This window comes from Filicampus tigris, chromosome 12 (genome assembly GCF_054856515.1).
Source record: "Filicampus tigris isolate MCC_2025a chromosome 12, RoL_Ftig_1.0, whole genome shotgun sequence".
Taxonomy (NCBI): domain Eukaryota; kingdom Metazoa; phylum Chordata; class Actinopteri; order Syngnathiformes; family Syngnathidae; genus Filicampus; species Filicampus tigris.
The window spans coordinates 15742867-15757450 of NC_141228.1; the positions used below are offsets into that span (position 1 = coordinate 15742867).

Consider the following 14584-nt stretch of genomic DNA (forward strand, 5'->3'; position numbering starts at 1 on the left):
AGTTGCAGAACCGCACACACTACGCAACAGTTCAGTCACCTGGCTTCACCTTCACAGTGTGGTCCTGAGTGTTATTGTCAGCGATGGCCTGCAGGAACGGCTGCGCGTGGTCGCTCAGGGTTATCCGGCGAGAGTACAGTTTGGCTTTATCCGGCGCGGTGGACCCCAGGGAGCTACAGTGGTCCTCATCCTTCTCCTCGTTGTAATTGTAGTGGATCTGGCTGGTCTGCAAGCCGCCGGAGAAGATGGAGGACTGCAGCCAGGCTGTGAAAAGTGTCAGGAGTACATGTTGAAATGCAAAGACGGGGGAAAAGTAGGGCTGAGTGATTTATTGATCAAATCTATTAATTGAGGTTAGGGTTAAGGGCCCACTTTTTTTCCTAGCGGCTTTAGTACAGGCAATATCTTGCAAGGCGATGAAAAAAAAAAAGTGAACCTACTGGCACATTCGATCTCCATGGGTGACAGCGGGGTGCTCTTGGCCAGGTAGGATGCGTGGAGACCCAGCAACAGGCCCAGATTTCTCTCAGTGTCGATGAGAGGGGATGACAGACTGCTGAGGTCCGGAGTGGTGACCATCTCCTGGTTCGGCTGTAAATAGAAAGCCACACCAAGTCATTTTAATCGAACTTAGTCGCAGATTTTTGCTATTCGCGGCAGAGCTTGGTCCCTATCGCGAATAGCAGAGGTTCACTGTAAATAGAAAAATTAGAAATGATTTATAAGTACAATTCCTTAAAAGTATGATGGCATATTAGATAGCCTGGTCTCTTTTAGATAGTCTAGACAGGGATTTAGATATCTGGGTGTAATCTAAGATCGCACAGTTGTTTTCATCAAATTATGTCAAATTGTTTCAGGAAACTGCAGATGAGGATTGTTAATTTTGAAAGACGATGGAGACCAGTCTTGGACGTTGTTAGATGAGATATAGATTTGTTTTTTGTTTTTTTTGTTAGCTTTTTGGGTTTTTTTTCTTCCTTGTTTTGTATGCACATAATGCCAATGGTGTGTGAAGGCCCAATCTCAGGACAATTATTATGATTTTTGTTGTCAGTTAGTTTCGATGATAAAAGTTAAAAAAAAAAAAAAAGTATGATGGCATAGTACATAAACAGTACCTCCATATACTGGCCAACACAGAACGCCTGCATGGACTCCTTGGTGTCCTCAAACTGCAGGGCAGCTTCCAGAGCCACAACCGGGTCTTCTCCCGCAAACTGGGCTGCAAAAAGGGAAACATTTTAGTACACCCACTTCAGGTATGAAAAAACGGTTTAAAATCAACTACCAAGGACGCTGTTTCCCGTGAGCGACTGGCACTGAGCCTGAAAGTCCTTTATGTCGTAGACGCGTCCGTTAATGACCGTCCAGAAGCCGCCATCTTTGTTGTGGTTCTCCAGGTCGGCTTTGCGGATGAGGGACACCTCTTCGTTGTTCTTGGAGCTCTGTCCCGTGAAGAACGACCCTGGCCCGCCACAAACAAAGTTAGCGAGTAGTGATTCCCGTCTGTACTCTAGAAAACATTTTCAAAAACTACAGATCTGAACTGCACCTAATGTACAAGGAGCTTGACATACCCATAATTCCAGGCCACGCCAAATCCTCGTTGTCGTCCTTCTCGTGTCCGGGGGCCAGGTGGTTGAACCGGTCGAGATGCTCCAAGAGTCCGGCCAGGAGAGGGATGGAGCCCGTCTCCTGCATTAGGCCCGCATCGATGGTGAGGAGGAGGACGATGGACACCACCAACTCGGGCAGGAGCACACCTACACCGCGACCACAGATGGCACAATTCACACTTTGTGTAAATCAAACAATGACAGCGTAGCTTCTTACCCGTCAGATCTCCTTCAATGACGTGAGAGACTTCGGCAAAATGGCGGTGTCCAGTGGAGGCGATGCTGGTGGCTACGGGGAGGATGTCGCCGATGTGGGTGCAGAGCAAGGCGATGTACTTTTTGAGCAGCGAGCCGACGCCCAAGAGCTCACGATCTGAGGGAAGTTGTAATTCAAGTTAAATACTCTGGAAGTGGTTCTCAAATTTGAGACCACCCACATCATGACCAACATAAACGTGTGGACGTTTACGTTCTTCAACTGGAATCCGGCCAGTTACTACCACCGACGCATATATTGATCAGATATGTTTTTCAACGCGTAGACATGAAAAAGCATCTCACTTGCTTGTCTGTAAAATTCAGGTGCGTACGTATGTCAAGAGTTAGTTAGCACAAGCTCATTCCACTATGTGTAACTGCTCACCCCTCCCCTCTCTGCTTAGCCGCTACATCATCAAAATTAACATCAAAATTGAATGTTTGGCTTTTTCTTTGACTTTCAAGGTTCCTTTAATATGCCACAAAAAAAAGAAGAAAATCATCACAGCAAAATTAGATAGGTCAGGCATCCATAAAAAGTAGTTGTAGAATCCTGCACAGTGCGCGACAATTTAGTCGTGTTTGGCCGTGTCGCTCAGTGTCCGCCATGCCGAACATAAAGCGCCACTCACTGTATCCGTTGACATTGACCTCATCGTTGACGCCGAGGTAGAGCTTGCTGACCAGCAGCCTCTGGAAGCGTAGCAGCAGGTCCAAAGACGCCGAGCGTTCCTTGCTATCGTGCTCGGCCTCCAAATAGTTGGAGATGCGCAAGTGGGCGATGTCCTTCAGCCTAGCGATGGTCTGCGACGCGATATTCCTGCAACATGATTCGACACGCTGACTACACGTGAGCTTTGGACACTCGACCACTAGACGGTTCATTTAAGATGAGAGTGATTTGAGTTACGAGTATGGTCGTCATGAATTTAACTCGTGAGAAGGTACCACTGAACGAGAATACAGGTTAAAATAAAAATACAGATACCTTAGCAGTTGCTGCACAAGCTGCACCAGAGGCAGTATTTGCTTGCCGGCCGACTCGTAGATGCCGGTGTTGATCAGGTCTTTGTCCAGCATGGCGCGACAACGCTGCATGGTGGAAGCGTTGGCCTCCTGTTCATCTATCTCCTTCTCCTTTTGGGCCTCCTTCTTGGCCTCGATGTCCTATCATTGAAGAGTGAGCCAGAAAAGGGGATTTTCTCATTCATCGTTTTTGGACTAAAGCAGCCATTTGTTACTTAGTAGCAGACACCAGTTTCACAAACGGACACGAAATTGGGTGGACATGTCTAACATAACCGGACGCACAAAGACTCAAGTCACTGGAAGCCTACAAAAGTTAGCCTCCCTGCAAAAGATTTTTCACCATTCAATCTAAAAACTGGTGGTGATGTCTATCATGACAGGATGCATGAAAAAGTGTGAAGAAGCCATGCCGAAATGTATCAGGAAGTTGGCCATTTTGGTTTCAATCAGCCATTTCCCCACACAGAAGTGTAAATTGGAAAAACTTTAGCCCTCTAAAGGCAAGACACCAAACTGCAACTTTTAAAGCCATTGATTATCATTAAATTCAAAGCATTTTAGCTCAAAGACAGGAAACAAAATTTCTAGTAAGTGTCTGCTTTGCTACTATTGTTGCTACTGTGCTTTTTCCAGAAAATACTTTCTTCAGGCTTCCGATTGGCTGAAAATGGCTTCAATGGTCATGGCTCGAGCTCTCACCTGTATCTCGGCAGCAATGGCCGCCTTCAGCGCAGATTCCAAGCCGCCGTCGGCCATCAAGCTGCTGACTAAAAGGTCGATCATAAAGCGGCGGCCGGGGGTCACGCTCCTCTCGTTTCCAGATGCTGTGGTACAAAAAACAGTCATTGTCAATTTATTGTTTTCAATGATACTAACAGTGTTTAACTTGTTTTGTTTTTTTAAATATATATACTTGACTGAGAATGAGCAAAAAATGAGATGTGAATGTATATCAACAACTTAACACGTAACCTTTTAAGACTGTTTTGTTGTTTTTACGTTTACCTGTTTTGTCAGGGAGAAAATAAACTAAACTGTTTGGGATATCGGGTATTTGTTTTGGTCATCATTTTCAGCGGTCATCAACCTTCATGATATTAATTTATGTGAAGAGACTGATCATGATTTCTCACAGTAATTAGGGAACAAATATCAATATGCAACTCTATTTCTAGAAATCTCTGCCAGTGTTTACATTTTCAAAATTTCACCTCAACAACATTCCTAGAAAATCACAATATCCCATCACTGGTGAGAAAATATTTTCAGAACAGGCCTGTGGGCTTCTCGTGTGGTCCTTCGGGGCTACCTGGTGCCCTGGTTTAAGTCAGCAGTGGTCCATAACTTTCCAGCCACCAGGAAGTACGGATATCTACCGTTTACAAAGATTATGAAAATATCACCAGAATGAAAATGCAGTTATGCTCTTACCAGTGTTGGGCAGCAACGAGGACAAGGCCCTCGCCCGCTCCTCGGCGGTGGGCAGCAGCACGGACCACCCGCTCTGCAGGACGGACTGAGCGGCGGCCTGCACCGTGTTGAGCACGCCGGCATTGCTAGCCAGCACAACCACAGTTTGCTTGAGGTTGTACAGCAGGGCGCTGCCGAGCCCCAAGCCCAGCTCCTCCGGGTCCACCTGGTTACTGATGGCAGCGTGAAGCTGGAGCGACAAATACCAGGAGCTTCAACTTTCAGTCAAGAGTCAATGAGCGTATTATTCCTTCTTTCCATTTTCAACTGGCAATCCAAAATTTCAAAAATGATCCCTAGTACACAGTGATTGATGCAGGGATTCGAGCGCTCCATCGGGGAAGCGTGTCGACTACCTGGAGCCTGAGCAGGTTGAGCGCGGCGACCACCATGCACTCCTTCTCCTGCGGGGGAGGCCAGTCCGAGCTGCCGTCCATGCCCTCGCTGACCTGTCGCAGAAGCAGGTCCAGCTGCTCGAAGGTCATGGGGCACACATCCACCACGAAGGGAACGCGGTGGCCAACGGACCACTCGGAGCACGAGGACCACACAAAACTCTGGAAAACAGCAAGAGAGTTTCACCTCTACTTCAGTTGAATTATGAGAATTGACTTTGTAAAGCATTTGCGGATACATCCATTTGCAGATTTTGGGGGGGGGACCTATCCCTCGTCACTTTTGAAGACGCCGCTCATTTACTGTATTTTCCCCCAATCTCCTGCTTATTTGCGTTTTGTTTTTTTACCCAATCTTTATTTATTTTACACTTGGTGTATTTTGACAATGAGAACCTTTATTAGGCCAGGTGGGAACTCTTAAAATGTGGGAAAAAAAAGTAATGTCGTCTTTTGAGTGCGTGTCACCTGTCCTGGGCCGCAGGAGATGCCCACGATGTGTTTGGACTTGAGACCCGGCAGAGCCTTTGGGTGCTTCTTGTTGTAAAAGAGGGTGTCAAAGTGCTGCAGCTTGTCGTTGCTCCCCCAGCTGTGCACCTCGCCGTCGTCAGTCAGGACGAGGCAATGCGACGAGCCCACGGCCACATCCATCACTTTCTTCCCTGAATACAAACACAGCAATCACATCAGAAGTGTTTTCTCATGTTAGATTTTATATTGATGAACCACATGGAATTCATTTTGATAAGTTTTCCTTTACTATCATGCGGACAGGCAGACCACGTGTTAGTTTCGAATTTAGATACTGTTTAAAACTGCGATTGAGGTTGAATGAAGCAAGGGCTAGGATTTTCAAGCAAGGGTTTCAAATTTAGGTTTGGGTTTTCAAAAGGGTTTCAAATTAAGGTTGTCAACAAGGGTCAGGGTAACAAATTATGGTTTCATGCCTGATATATGGGTACAAACCCTATTACGATTTCAAGTACGGGTTTAATGCCTGGGTTAAGATATCGAAGAAAGGCTAGGGCTTCAAATAATTGTTTCAAGAGAGAGTTTGGGGCTTTTAAATGAGGGTTTTAAGCCTGTGTTAGGGTTTGAAGTTAGGATTTTAAACCAGGGTTAGGGTTTCAAACAAAGGTTTGGGATTGAAACTAGGGTTTTGAGCCTGCGTTATGTTTTGAAAGAGAGTAAGGTTTCGGTGTAGGGTTTCAAGGCAGGTTTAGGATTTGAAATTAGGGTTTCAAGTTAGGATTTCATACCGTGTTTGGGCTTCACATGACAATTTCAAGCAAAAGTTAAGGGTTTGAAATTGCAGTTCAGAGTCTTGATTGGGGGTTTAAAAAAGGACAGGGGTTGAAAATATTGTTTCAAGACAGGTTCGGGGTTTCAAATTGGGGTTCATGGCCTGGGTTAGGGTTTTCAAACTAGGGTTAGGGATTCTATCCAGTGTCTCAAATTTGGGTTTGAAGCCTGGTTTACAGTTCAAGTTAGGGTTTCAAGTTTTGGTTTCAACTTTGGCTTTCAAGCCAGTGTTAGGGTTTGAAATGAGGATTTTGAGCAAGGGGTCTGAAATAAGTGTTTCACGTCTCTGTTAGGATTTCAAGGGTCAGGATTTTTAACGAGGACTTCAAGTAAATGTTCCTAATATGATCATTGATTTGTATAAAATGTGTGCAAAACATGGATTGAATTGTCTGACCACTTGGCCCCTGGAGTTTAGAGCAAGCGGCCCGGTGTCTCTCTTCACTCACCCTGCAGACTGTCCAGCACTTTGGGGTAGCGCACGTGCTCGTCCGTGCCGTGGCCCAGGCGCTGGTTGTCGCCCTTGCCCCACGTGTACACTTGTCCGTCCTTGGTGAGCGCCAGCGAGAACTGGCTGCCGCAGCACACCTTGACGATGTCCAGGTCCTGCAACTTCTCAACCAGCTTGGGCGTCTTGCAACCGTCGCTGCCTCCTCGGCCCAGCTTGCCGTAGTCGCCGTCGCCCCAGGACCACACTTGACCTGGACGCAGAAGTAAGAACATCATAGAATGACATTTGAAGCATGACGTTTTATCCAGAGGCATACTGGGACTGAAAAACCCAAAGAAAATTTGTGCAACAGTAAAAAAAAAAAGCACTCTATAACACTGTACTTTATGAAAACATACATTAACGTCATCATTAAATAAAATCATACATTTTTGCCACATTTATGATTAAATTGAATGGAGATTGTGCTGCCAATTCTGAGACGCACACCTTGGCCACATGGGGGCAGTATAATACAGAACTTCGGGTTTACAGTACATTGAGGCGGTCTCAGCTCAGTAAGCCACAGCAATTTTAGTCGTTCTTTGCAGAGGATAAGGAATATATGCCTGTGAGTATTATTATATTATCTGTCTACATGTGTTGCTCCACTGTATGTGCTCAAATATCTGTTGCTTGAAGGATTATAAAGCAATGTCGATGCTAGTTTTGTTAAGCAACACTTTCATTCAGCGCACGTATGCCACTTGCACACCGCGCACATCTTTGCTGGTTCGGCAGTTTGGCAGAGCACCAAACTCACAAAATGCCTTTTTTGGCTTGGAATCTTGTCTTACGTGCTTGTAATTGTGGCACAAATCTAACACCATACATCCCACAGTATGAATTTGCTTTTGGGGATCGTTTTCTTTTTTTAAATCAAAATATTTGTTTTATTGGTATTGATCGCATCTCTCACAATACATATTGATATTGATTCTAACTAATTCCTGCCCTCCTCACCGTTCTCCGTGACAGCGAGCGTTTGCGCGTCGCCGCTGCCACACGCCACGTCCGTCACCTTCATCCCCTTCAGCGCCGTCACCAGCATGGGCGTCATCTGGTCCTCGCTGGAGCCTGCAATCACACGACATCAAATTAACAAGTGAGGCGGAATCGTCTTTGTTTGCGAGCGTGATAGTAGGCGGCGCTTACCGTGGCCCAGGCGACCGTAGTTCCCACGTCCCCACGTGTAGAGCTCGCCATCTGCGGTGATGGCGGCGCTGTACGTACTCCCGCAGGCCACGTGCACCGCCTGCTTTCCCGCCTGCTTCCCGTTGAAGGCGGCGATCATGGTCGGCTCTTCCAGGTACCTGGTCGGATGCGGATGTGTTACACGCATTCGCAAGTTTTGGGAGTTTTTTAAATGTTTGGATTTTCATCTTTAAAGGGGAAGCCAACGCAAACATTTTTTTCAAGATAGCATTTGTGGAATAAGAGTTAATCCACTTGCTTTTAGCCATCTGTGGGTGCCAATTTAAAGTGGAAGTCAAGCCAAACATATTTTTTCAAGAATATTTACTATGCAGGCCCACTAATTGAAACAAGGCATTCTGATAAATATTGCGTTTGCGGCATAAGAGTTAATCCACCTGTTTTTAGCCATCTGTGGGGGCGGCCATTTTGTCACTTCTGTCGACTGAAAATGACATCACAGTTGGTCAGGGCTCAGGTAACGACTCCCTGTTTTCTGAAGCTGAGCCATGATTGGTCGTTATCTGAGCATCTGTGATCGACAGAAGTGACAAAATGGCCACCTCTCATTTCACAAACGCAAAATTGAACAGAATGCCGCATTTCAAATAGTGGGCCTGCATACTACATATGCTTGAAAAAATATGTCTTGACTTCCCCTTTAAATTGGCACTAACTGCATTTAAGCTAATAAATTTTGCATCTGATTGACTAATATGCTCTTTATGGGGCTTAAAACTTGCCTATCCCAAAAAATTAAATAAAAGCGAGTTAAAGTGGTTAAATTAAAAATGCTTAAAATGGTAGCGCATAATATTTTTAAAGATGGAAAAAACGTACGTGGTGTCACCGTGTCCGAGGCGACCGCCATCGCCGCAGCCCCAAGAAAAAACCTCCCCGCTGGAGGACAAGGCCAAGTAGTGTTGCCCTTCCGGGTGGGCCGCCAGCTTGGTGATCTTCCTTGAGCTCAATCCGTAGATGAGCATGGGTGCCTGTTGTGGGGAAAAAATAAATACATCAATCCTGCGGCTAAGCAGAATAATAGCGCCCCACGGACGCTTCCGTAGCGTGTGCCCTCTAACCAGGGTTGTGCTCTTGTAATTCTGGGCGTAAACGGCGCCACTGTTGGACAGGATGAGGAAGCCCTTTTCCGAGCACACCACTTGAGTGACGCCCATGTTGGCGAGGGCTTTGCACTGGATGGGCCCGTTCAAGTTGGCGTAAAGCTTCCAACCCAGGAGACCGCAGGCGATCACCTCCTGCATGTTCCCCTGAAAAGCATGACACATACAGTGGTACCTTGACCTCACAAGTTTCAAGTCAAGCAGGTAGTTAAAGGGGCGTGGCCTAGTGATTGACATCAAGAGCTGGAGTCGGGTTGGCCGATTAGTGTTCGTGTGAGCATCTGGGTGGGAGTAGTGGCCTAAAGCAGCTCCTTGCAAGTGTTGTCATTTTGTATTTGCGTGTGATTGTTCCGAAGACCTGAAAGTGCATTTGGGACTGTGGCTCTCCTTTCCCAAATGTGAGGGCATTACAGTGTCTTAGTTGATGAGCTTTTTTTTTTTTTTTCCTTCATTACAACATCAACAAGCAAAAAGTGAGTGAGTCACCTTGTGCGTGGTGGGTGAGTTGAGTTGCGGAGGGCTGCGGGGGGTGGCCAAGCGGTCCAGGTGGGCCAAAATGACCACGGCCGTCTGTCGCAGGTCAATGGCCAGGTCGTTGTCCTGGGGCAAGGTCAGGTAGCGCAAGAAACTCTCGTTTGGACTTAGCGGTGACGAGAGGATCTGGAAATGGTAAATCAATCATTTCAACAATGAGACTTCATCTTAATGAGCATCTTGTGGACAAAAAAAACGCCACAAGTTTGTGCTTATTCTTTGGCTTTTTGGCACCGCCACAAAGACTAACATTTAGATTATGGTTTCGCACAAGTGTTTGGATTAGGGTTCCAGGTTTAGGGTTCCAAATGTAGATTTCAATCCTGGGTTTGAGTTTCACATGTCAGGACTGCAAATAAGTGTTTTCTACCCAAGATTAGAATTTAAAATAAGGACTTTAAATTAGGCTTCCAAGTAGAGGCGCCTTGATTAAATCGACAACTAATCTATTCAAAAATTAATCGATAAATATTTTGATAAAAATTTGCCCTTTTAAAAATCAAATTAGTCTTTCAAGCCAAGGTTAGTTTTTGAAGTTAGAAGTTTAACAAAGCTAACAGTTAAACTCTGGGAGGGAAAATTTCCATTTCAATAATTTCCTATGGGAAAAAAATTGATTGTAGGTCAACGAGCGTCTCAAAACGCATTCTGTTCCACCTTAGCGCTTCCATTGTAATCCCAAGAAAAAAACACTGACCTCTGGCTCCTCATCCGGGATGGGCTCCTCCTTGCTGCTGTAAATGTTCTTGAAGCGCTGCAGAAGGGGCAGCAGGGGCGCGCTGGTGCCCTGTGTGGAGCGTTCGTTGTCCATCTCACGAGTGCCGCTCTCCCACAGCCGCAGCAGCAGCAGGATGGCGGACAGCAGTTGACTGCAAATAGAAAGTCAGCAGTGATTGAGGAGAAGCGTTCGCCAGTAGGCGAGGTCGACTGTATGGAGGTTTCGTCTCGGGACACGGACGGCTCTAAAATCTATGACGTCACATGTAACGCTTATTTGCATTTTAGAATCATACATGCTTTAAGAAAGAACATTGTGTAGAAAAGTGTAAGTATGAGGATTGGTGAAAAATCTGAAAATGGTCAGAATGGTATCACCGCTGCCTCAGTTTGAGCCAGGAAAAACCCTGGGAGGACAGAGCTACTCGGGGTACCTGAGTGTGCCCCTCTGCACAGCCAGCTCCAGCAGGATGGCCAGTGCCAGGTGTTGGTCCTGAAGTGGAATGTTGGCCTTGGTGCTGGCATTTCCGTGGATGTCGCTGATCCGCGGGAAGACGAGGAAAAAGGTGAGACCCCGCCCGTGCGGATGGGGCGTCGCCAAAGACGCGCGAGCAGCGGGCTCACCTGAGGAACTTGGTGGCCCTCTCCACCACCTCCAGCCACACCGTCGACACGGTGCCCTCGTCGAACAGCGTGGCCTCGGGCAGAGCTCGAAGAGCGTCCAGAGATTCCTGAAGGAGCTCACTGCACAGGTCTGCGTCGTCTCCTGCACCCGAGAACAAAGGCTGACGCTTTAGCTTTGTTAGGTTAGGAGGCACATGCTAAAACTGTCTGTATGACTTGACAGGTGAATATTAAAACGTTTGTTGCCGACAGCGGGCCACTCATGAAAACTTGTAGCAGAACCTCTCACACGGCGGACTCTCTTACCCGACCTCCAGGCCCGACGCAGGAAGGCGAAGGCGAACGAGAGCGCCGCCCTGGAGCCCACCATGGCCAAACCTTCCACACTTTTGCTGTCGGGACGCGGGCTGAGGGAAGAAACATCGCCGATGTTCAGCAGCGAGAAAACGACATTGCGACTGTGTAACGCTGGTGCGGCAGCACCTTTTGTTGTCAGCGGCGGGCCGCGGGGGGGTGACGGGCAACTTCCAGGCGACCGTGTCCTTCTCCACCATGCTGTAGCTTAGCGAGATGTGGTAGCGCTCCAGGATGACCAGACGCTGACAGAGCCGGCGAGCCGACAGCGTGCTCTTGGCCATCTGGACCGACAGCTTCTGCTGGTCGTCCACCAACACCATCAGGCAGTCCTTCAGCTCTTTCGCGTCTGGACACACACAATCCAATTATATATGACACAAAATACTCAAATATGATGGTGGTCGCTGGCAGCTAAAAAGCTTTCTTAACTATTGTAAACAATTCAATCCACTCACGATACTCCCAGCTGGTAAGTGGATGCGCATAGGAAATTAGCGAGCTAATGAGCTTGAAATAAATGTCATGCACGGACGCTATTTTTGGAGGGGGACAACGGCGGTGGCGGGGGGTTCGGACCGACGGAACGTAAGGACGGAAGTCCTTTAAAAGGCCGAGGACGGACGAGGTCGGAGGACGATCGTTTTTATGAATAAGGACGGAGGGACTAGGACGGAAGGGTACCCAGGTCACGGACCGGCAAAAAAGGTCAAGTGCCCAGCTTTGCAAATACGCATTTATTAACAAATATAGTGGTTGTTTTTATGTGTGTCCCCAACTTACAGGTTTCAACATTAACAGTGTTAACCCTCACCAAAAAAAGAAAATTGGCAGATTTTTCTCTCTGTTGTAAAGTTAAACAAATACTAAAGGACAAGTATTATAAAATAGTCAAAAGTTCTGCCGGTAATTCATATATTTATTGTTGAAAGCATTAAGGGACACGCAGATAAGTTATTGTATACATTTTTTTTTTTAAATTAATAGGCCGATTAATCGGTTACTTCTGCCAAATATCGTGATCGGGCTCGGCCTCAAATAATCCATTTTGGTCGGGCCCTACTTCAAACAAAGGGTAGGGTTTTATGTCTGAGTTCGGTTTTCAAATTAGAATTTCAAGACAGGTTTCGGGTTTGAAATCAGTAATGCACCCCAACCTATTATGATGTGAATGAATACTGTACAATTCATTGTTCTTTGTATATAAAACAGCACCAGTGGGTAGACTTCAAATGCATGCTTTACATACAAGAAATGTAGCCGCGGCACAGTTTTTGAGTCAATGCATGTTAAAGCAGCACGCCCTTGTTGTCCTCACCGGGTCACGGCAGCCAGCGCTGAGGGGGCGGACAAGACGGCTAAAATAGCCGCTGGGAAATCCACTTAAGCTTTTATGTAAGACGGACCGGCCAGAGGCTGCGAGAGCAACGCCGCCTCAGCTGTGCGCAGCCGGCGGGATGCAGAGCAAACACACACTCGCCGATACTCGGTCATCCACGTGGCCGCAACGTTGGAAGCAACGAACTTAAGTTGTGGCATGACTCAGCCTTAAAGCAAAGAACACATCATTCATTTGAAGCCTGTGCAATTCATTTGACTAGTTTGCTGCATAAATAGGCTGCGGAAAGAAATCAAATCTAGAAGTAAACAGGAAATGTGGGACATTTGATGCACAATCATTTAGAACAAAAATAACTTCAGCTAAGGGTATAATGTGCTATATATATATATATATATATATATATATATATATATATATATATATATATCTCTCTTAGTTTGAAAACTGCTGACGTGTGAGATTTGAGTGAGTGTGGGTGAGCAGGAAGTGTGCCATTTGAACCCTCCGTCCGGACGGCAGTGCGCTTATCCAAGCAGCAAGCCAGTTACTGATGATGTCATTTCCTCAATCAATAGTAAGAAGCAGTCCTACAGCCCAGTTATGCCCCCCACCAGCGCCCAAAGTGAAGCTTATCTCCCTGCAGCATAAAGACGTTCCCACCCAGTCGCATCAGTAAACACCACCAACAATATATCACCTCCCAGATTGACACTCAGCGGGGGTAAAAATTCCGGCCCGACCGATTAATCGGACGGCTGATTTAATCGGTCGGTATTAGCTCTTTCAAAACATGCCTCTTTTTTTGGCCACATTTTTTTTAACACATTACATCACAAGACAAACATAATAACATTCAAGCATAAAAACAAATTCGTCCGATTTTTGCAGATTTTCACCGTTCTAAAGTAAAATACTAAAAGACAGGTAATATAAAACTGTCAAAAGTTCTGCCTGTAAATCATGACTTTATTGCTGTAAGCGCTAAGGTACCACAAAAAAGGTTTATTATATAGTTATTTTATCCATTAATTAATCAACCGATTAATCGGTTATCGGAATTTGATCCTGCCAAATAACAAAATCGGAATCGTTACCATTTAAGAGCGACCACTTTGCATCCACACAAGCACAAATCAAGTGACATGGCCGAGCGTCTCACCTGGTTGCCGCCCCCAGGCCCAAGTTTCGATGATGGAATGGTGGACGGTAGCAGACGCCACAGCTGCCGCCTCCTCCTCGTCTTTCTTCTCCTTGTCATTGGCTTCATCCTTCTTCTGACCTGTGAAGCAGCCCGGGCAGTCTTCTGCAGGACCGTGAGGACACCGTCAGCGTTAGCTTTGTTAGCATACATTGGCTTTTACAAGGTAGCAACTGCAGCTGTAGTCATTTTAAGGATCGCCATTTTTGTGTGTTAGGGGTGTAATGGTACGCCAAATTAAAAAGGTCATGGTTGGGTTCTCATTCAGTCCAGTAAGGGGGCAAAAATGCTAAACTAATTCAGACCCAACTAGTCTGCCACCTAAATGGGCTACCGTGGGGATCAAAAGAGGAAAAGATCACGTGGTAGTGCGTGACGACCATTTTGACGGGTGAGTTAAGTTAATATATCAAAGCTTTTCCATCACATCAACAAATTCAGACCCAACTAGTCTTCCATCTACAAGCTACTGTACATGTCAAAATGGTACGAGAGCAAAAAATGGTGCAAAAAATTTTGGGAAAAGAGAGCAAAGTTATCACCACAAACTCCTTTGTTGTCTTAACGAAGTATGGTGCAAGACTATTTAAATGGGTGACAAAAGTTAGCATACCATAGCCTATGCGTCTGCATTGCATCAACAAATTCAAACCCAACTATTCTGCTGCTGCTTACTCCTATCAAATTTTTTGTATACTTCAATAGCTTCACTCTTTGCCAGTAATGTATGCAAAACAAGATGTCGTAATAAATGTAACCAATATACACAATGAAACTGGCTCGTTTAACATATTTGCAATGACATAAAAATGGATTTTATTCCCTGTATTTGACACTTTTGAATTATAAAACTTGCCCTGGGTCAAACTGACCCATGGCATTTTTGCTGTTCTTGAGGGGGGAAAAAAATCTGAACGTATCAAGATGGCGTCAT

The 14584-nt window shown here is 46.0% G+C and overlaps 1 protein-coding gene across 3 annotated transcripts in view; it reads right to left on the reverse strand.

Annotated features, from left to right (window-relative positions):
* The window catches only part of herc2 (HECT and RLD domain containing E3 ubiquitin protein ligase 2), a 48460-nt gene that overhangs the window by 31417 nt on the left and 2459 nt on the right, over positions 1-14584 (reverse strand). For all 3 annotated transcript variants that reach the window (XM_086046747.1, XM_086046749.1, XM_086046746.1), the window contains exons 4-27: positions 13612-13755; positions 11240-11459; positions 11063-11163; positions 10757-10898; positions 10567-10671; positions 10113-10284; positions 9368-9541; positions 8840-9028; positions 8598-8749; positions 7719-7876; positions 7527-7640; positions 6523-6774; positions 5240-5433; positions 4733-4933; positions 4338-4566; positions 3606-3730; positions 2866-3044; positions 2510-2697; positions 1837-1992; positions 1581-1766; positions 1292-1468; positions 1122-1225; positions 441-591; positions 50-264 (exon numbers count right to left, since the gene is read on the reverse strand). In XM_086046747.1, coding sequence (XP_085902873.1) covers positions 50-264; positions 441-591; positions 1122-1225; positions 1292-1468; positions 1581-1766; positions 1837-1992; positions 2510-2697; positions 2866-3044; positions 3606-3730; positions 4338-4566; positions 4733-4933; positions 5240-5433; positions 6523-6774; positions 7527-7640; positions 7719-7876; positions 8598-8749; positions 8840-9028; positions 9368-9541; positions 10113-10284; positions 10567-10671; positions 10757-10898; positions 11063-11163; positions 11240-11459; positions 13612-13755 — 4028 coding nt within the window. The remainder of the gene's footprint in view (positions 1-49; positions 265-440; positions 592-1121; positions 1226-1291; positions 1469-1580; positions 1767-1836; positions 1993-2509; positions 2698-2865; positions 3045-3605; positions 3731-4337; positions 4567-4732; positions 4934-5239; positions 5434-6522; positions 6775-7526; positions 7641-7718; positions 7877-8597; positions 8750-8839; positions 9029-9367; positions 9542-10112; positions 10285-10566; positions 10672-10756; positions 10899-11062; positions 11164-11239; positions 11460-13611; positions 13756-14584) is intronic.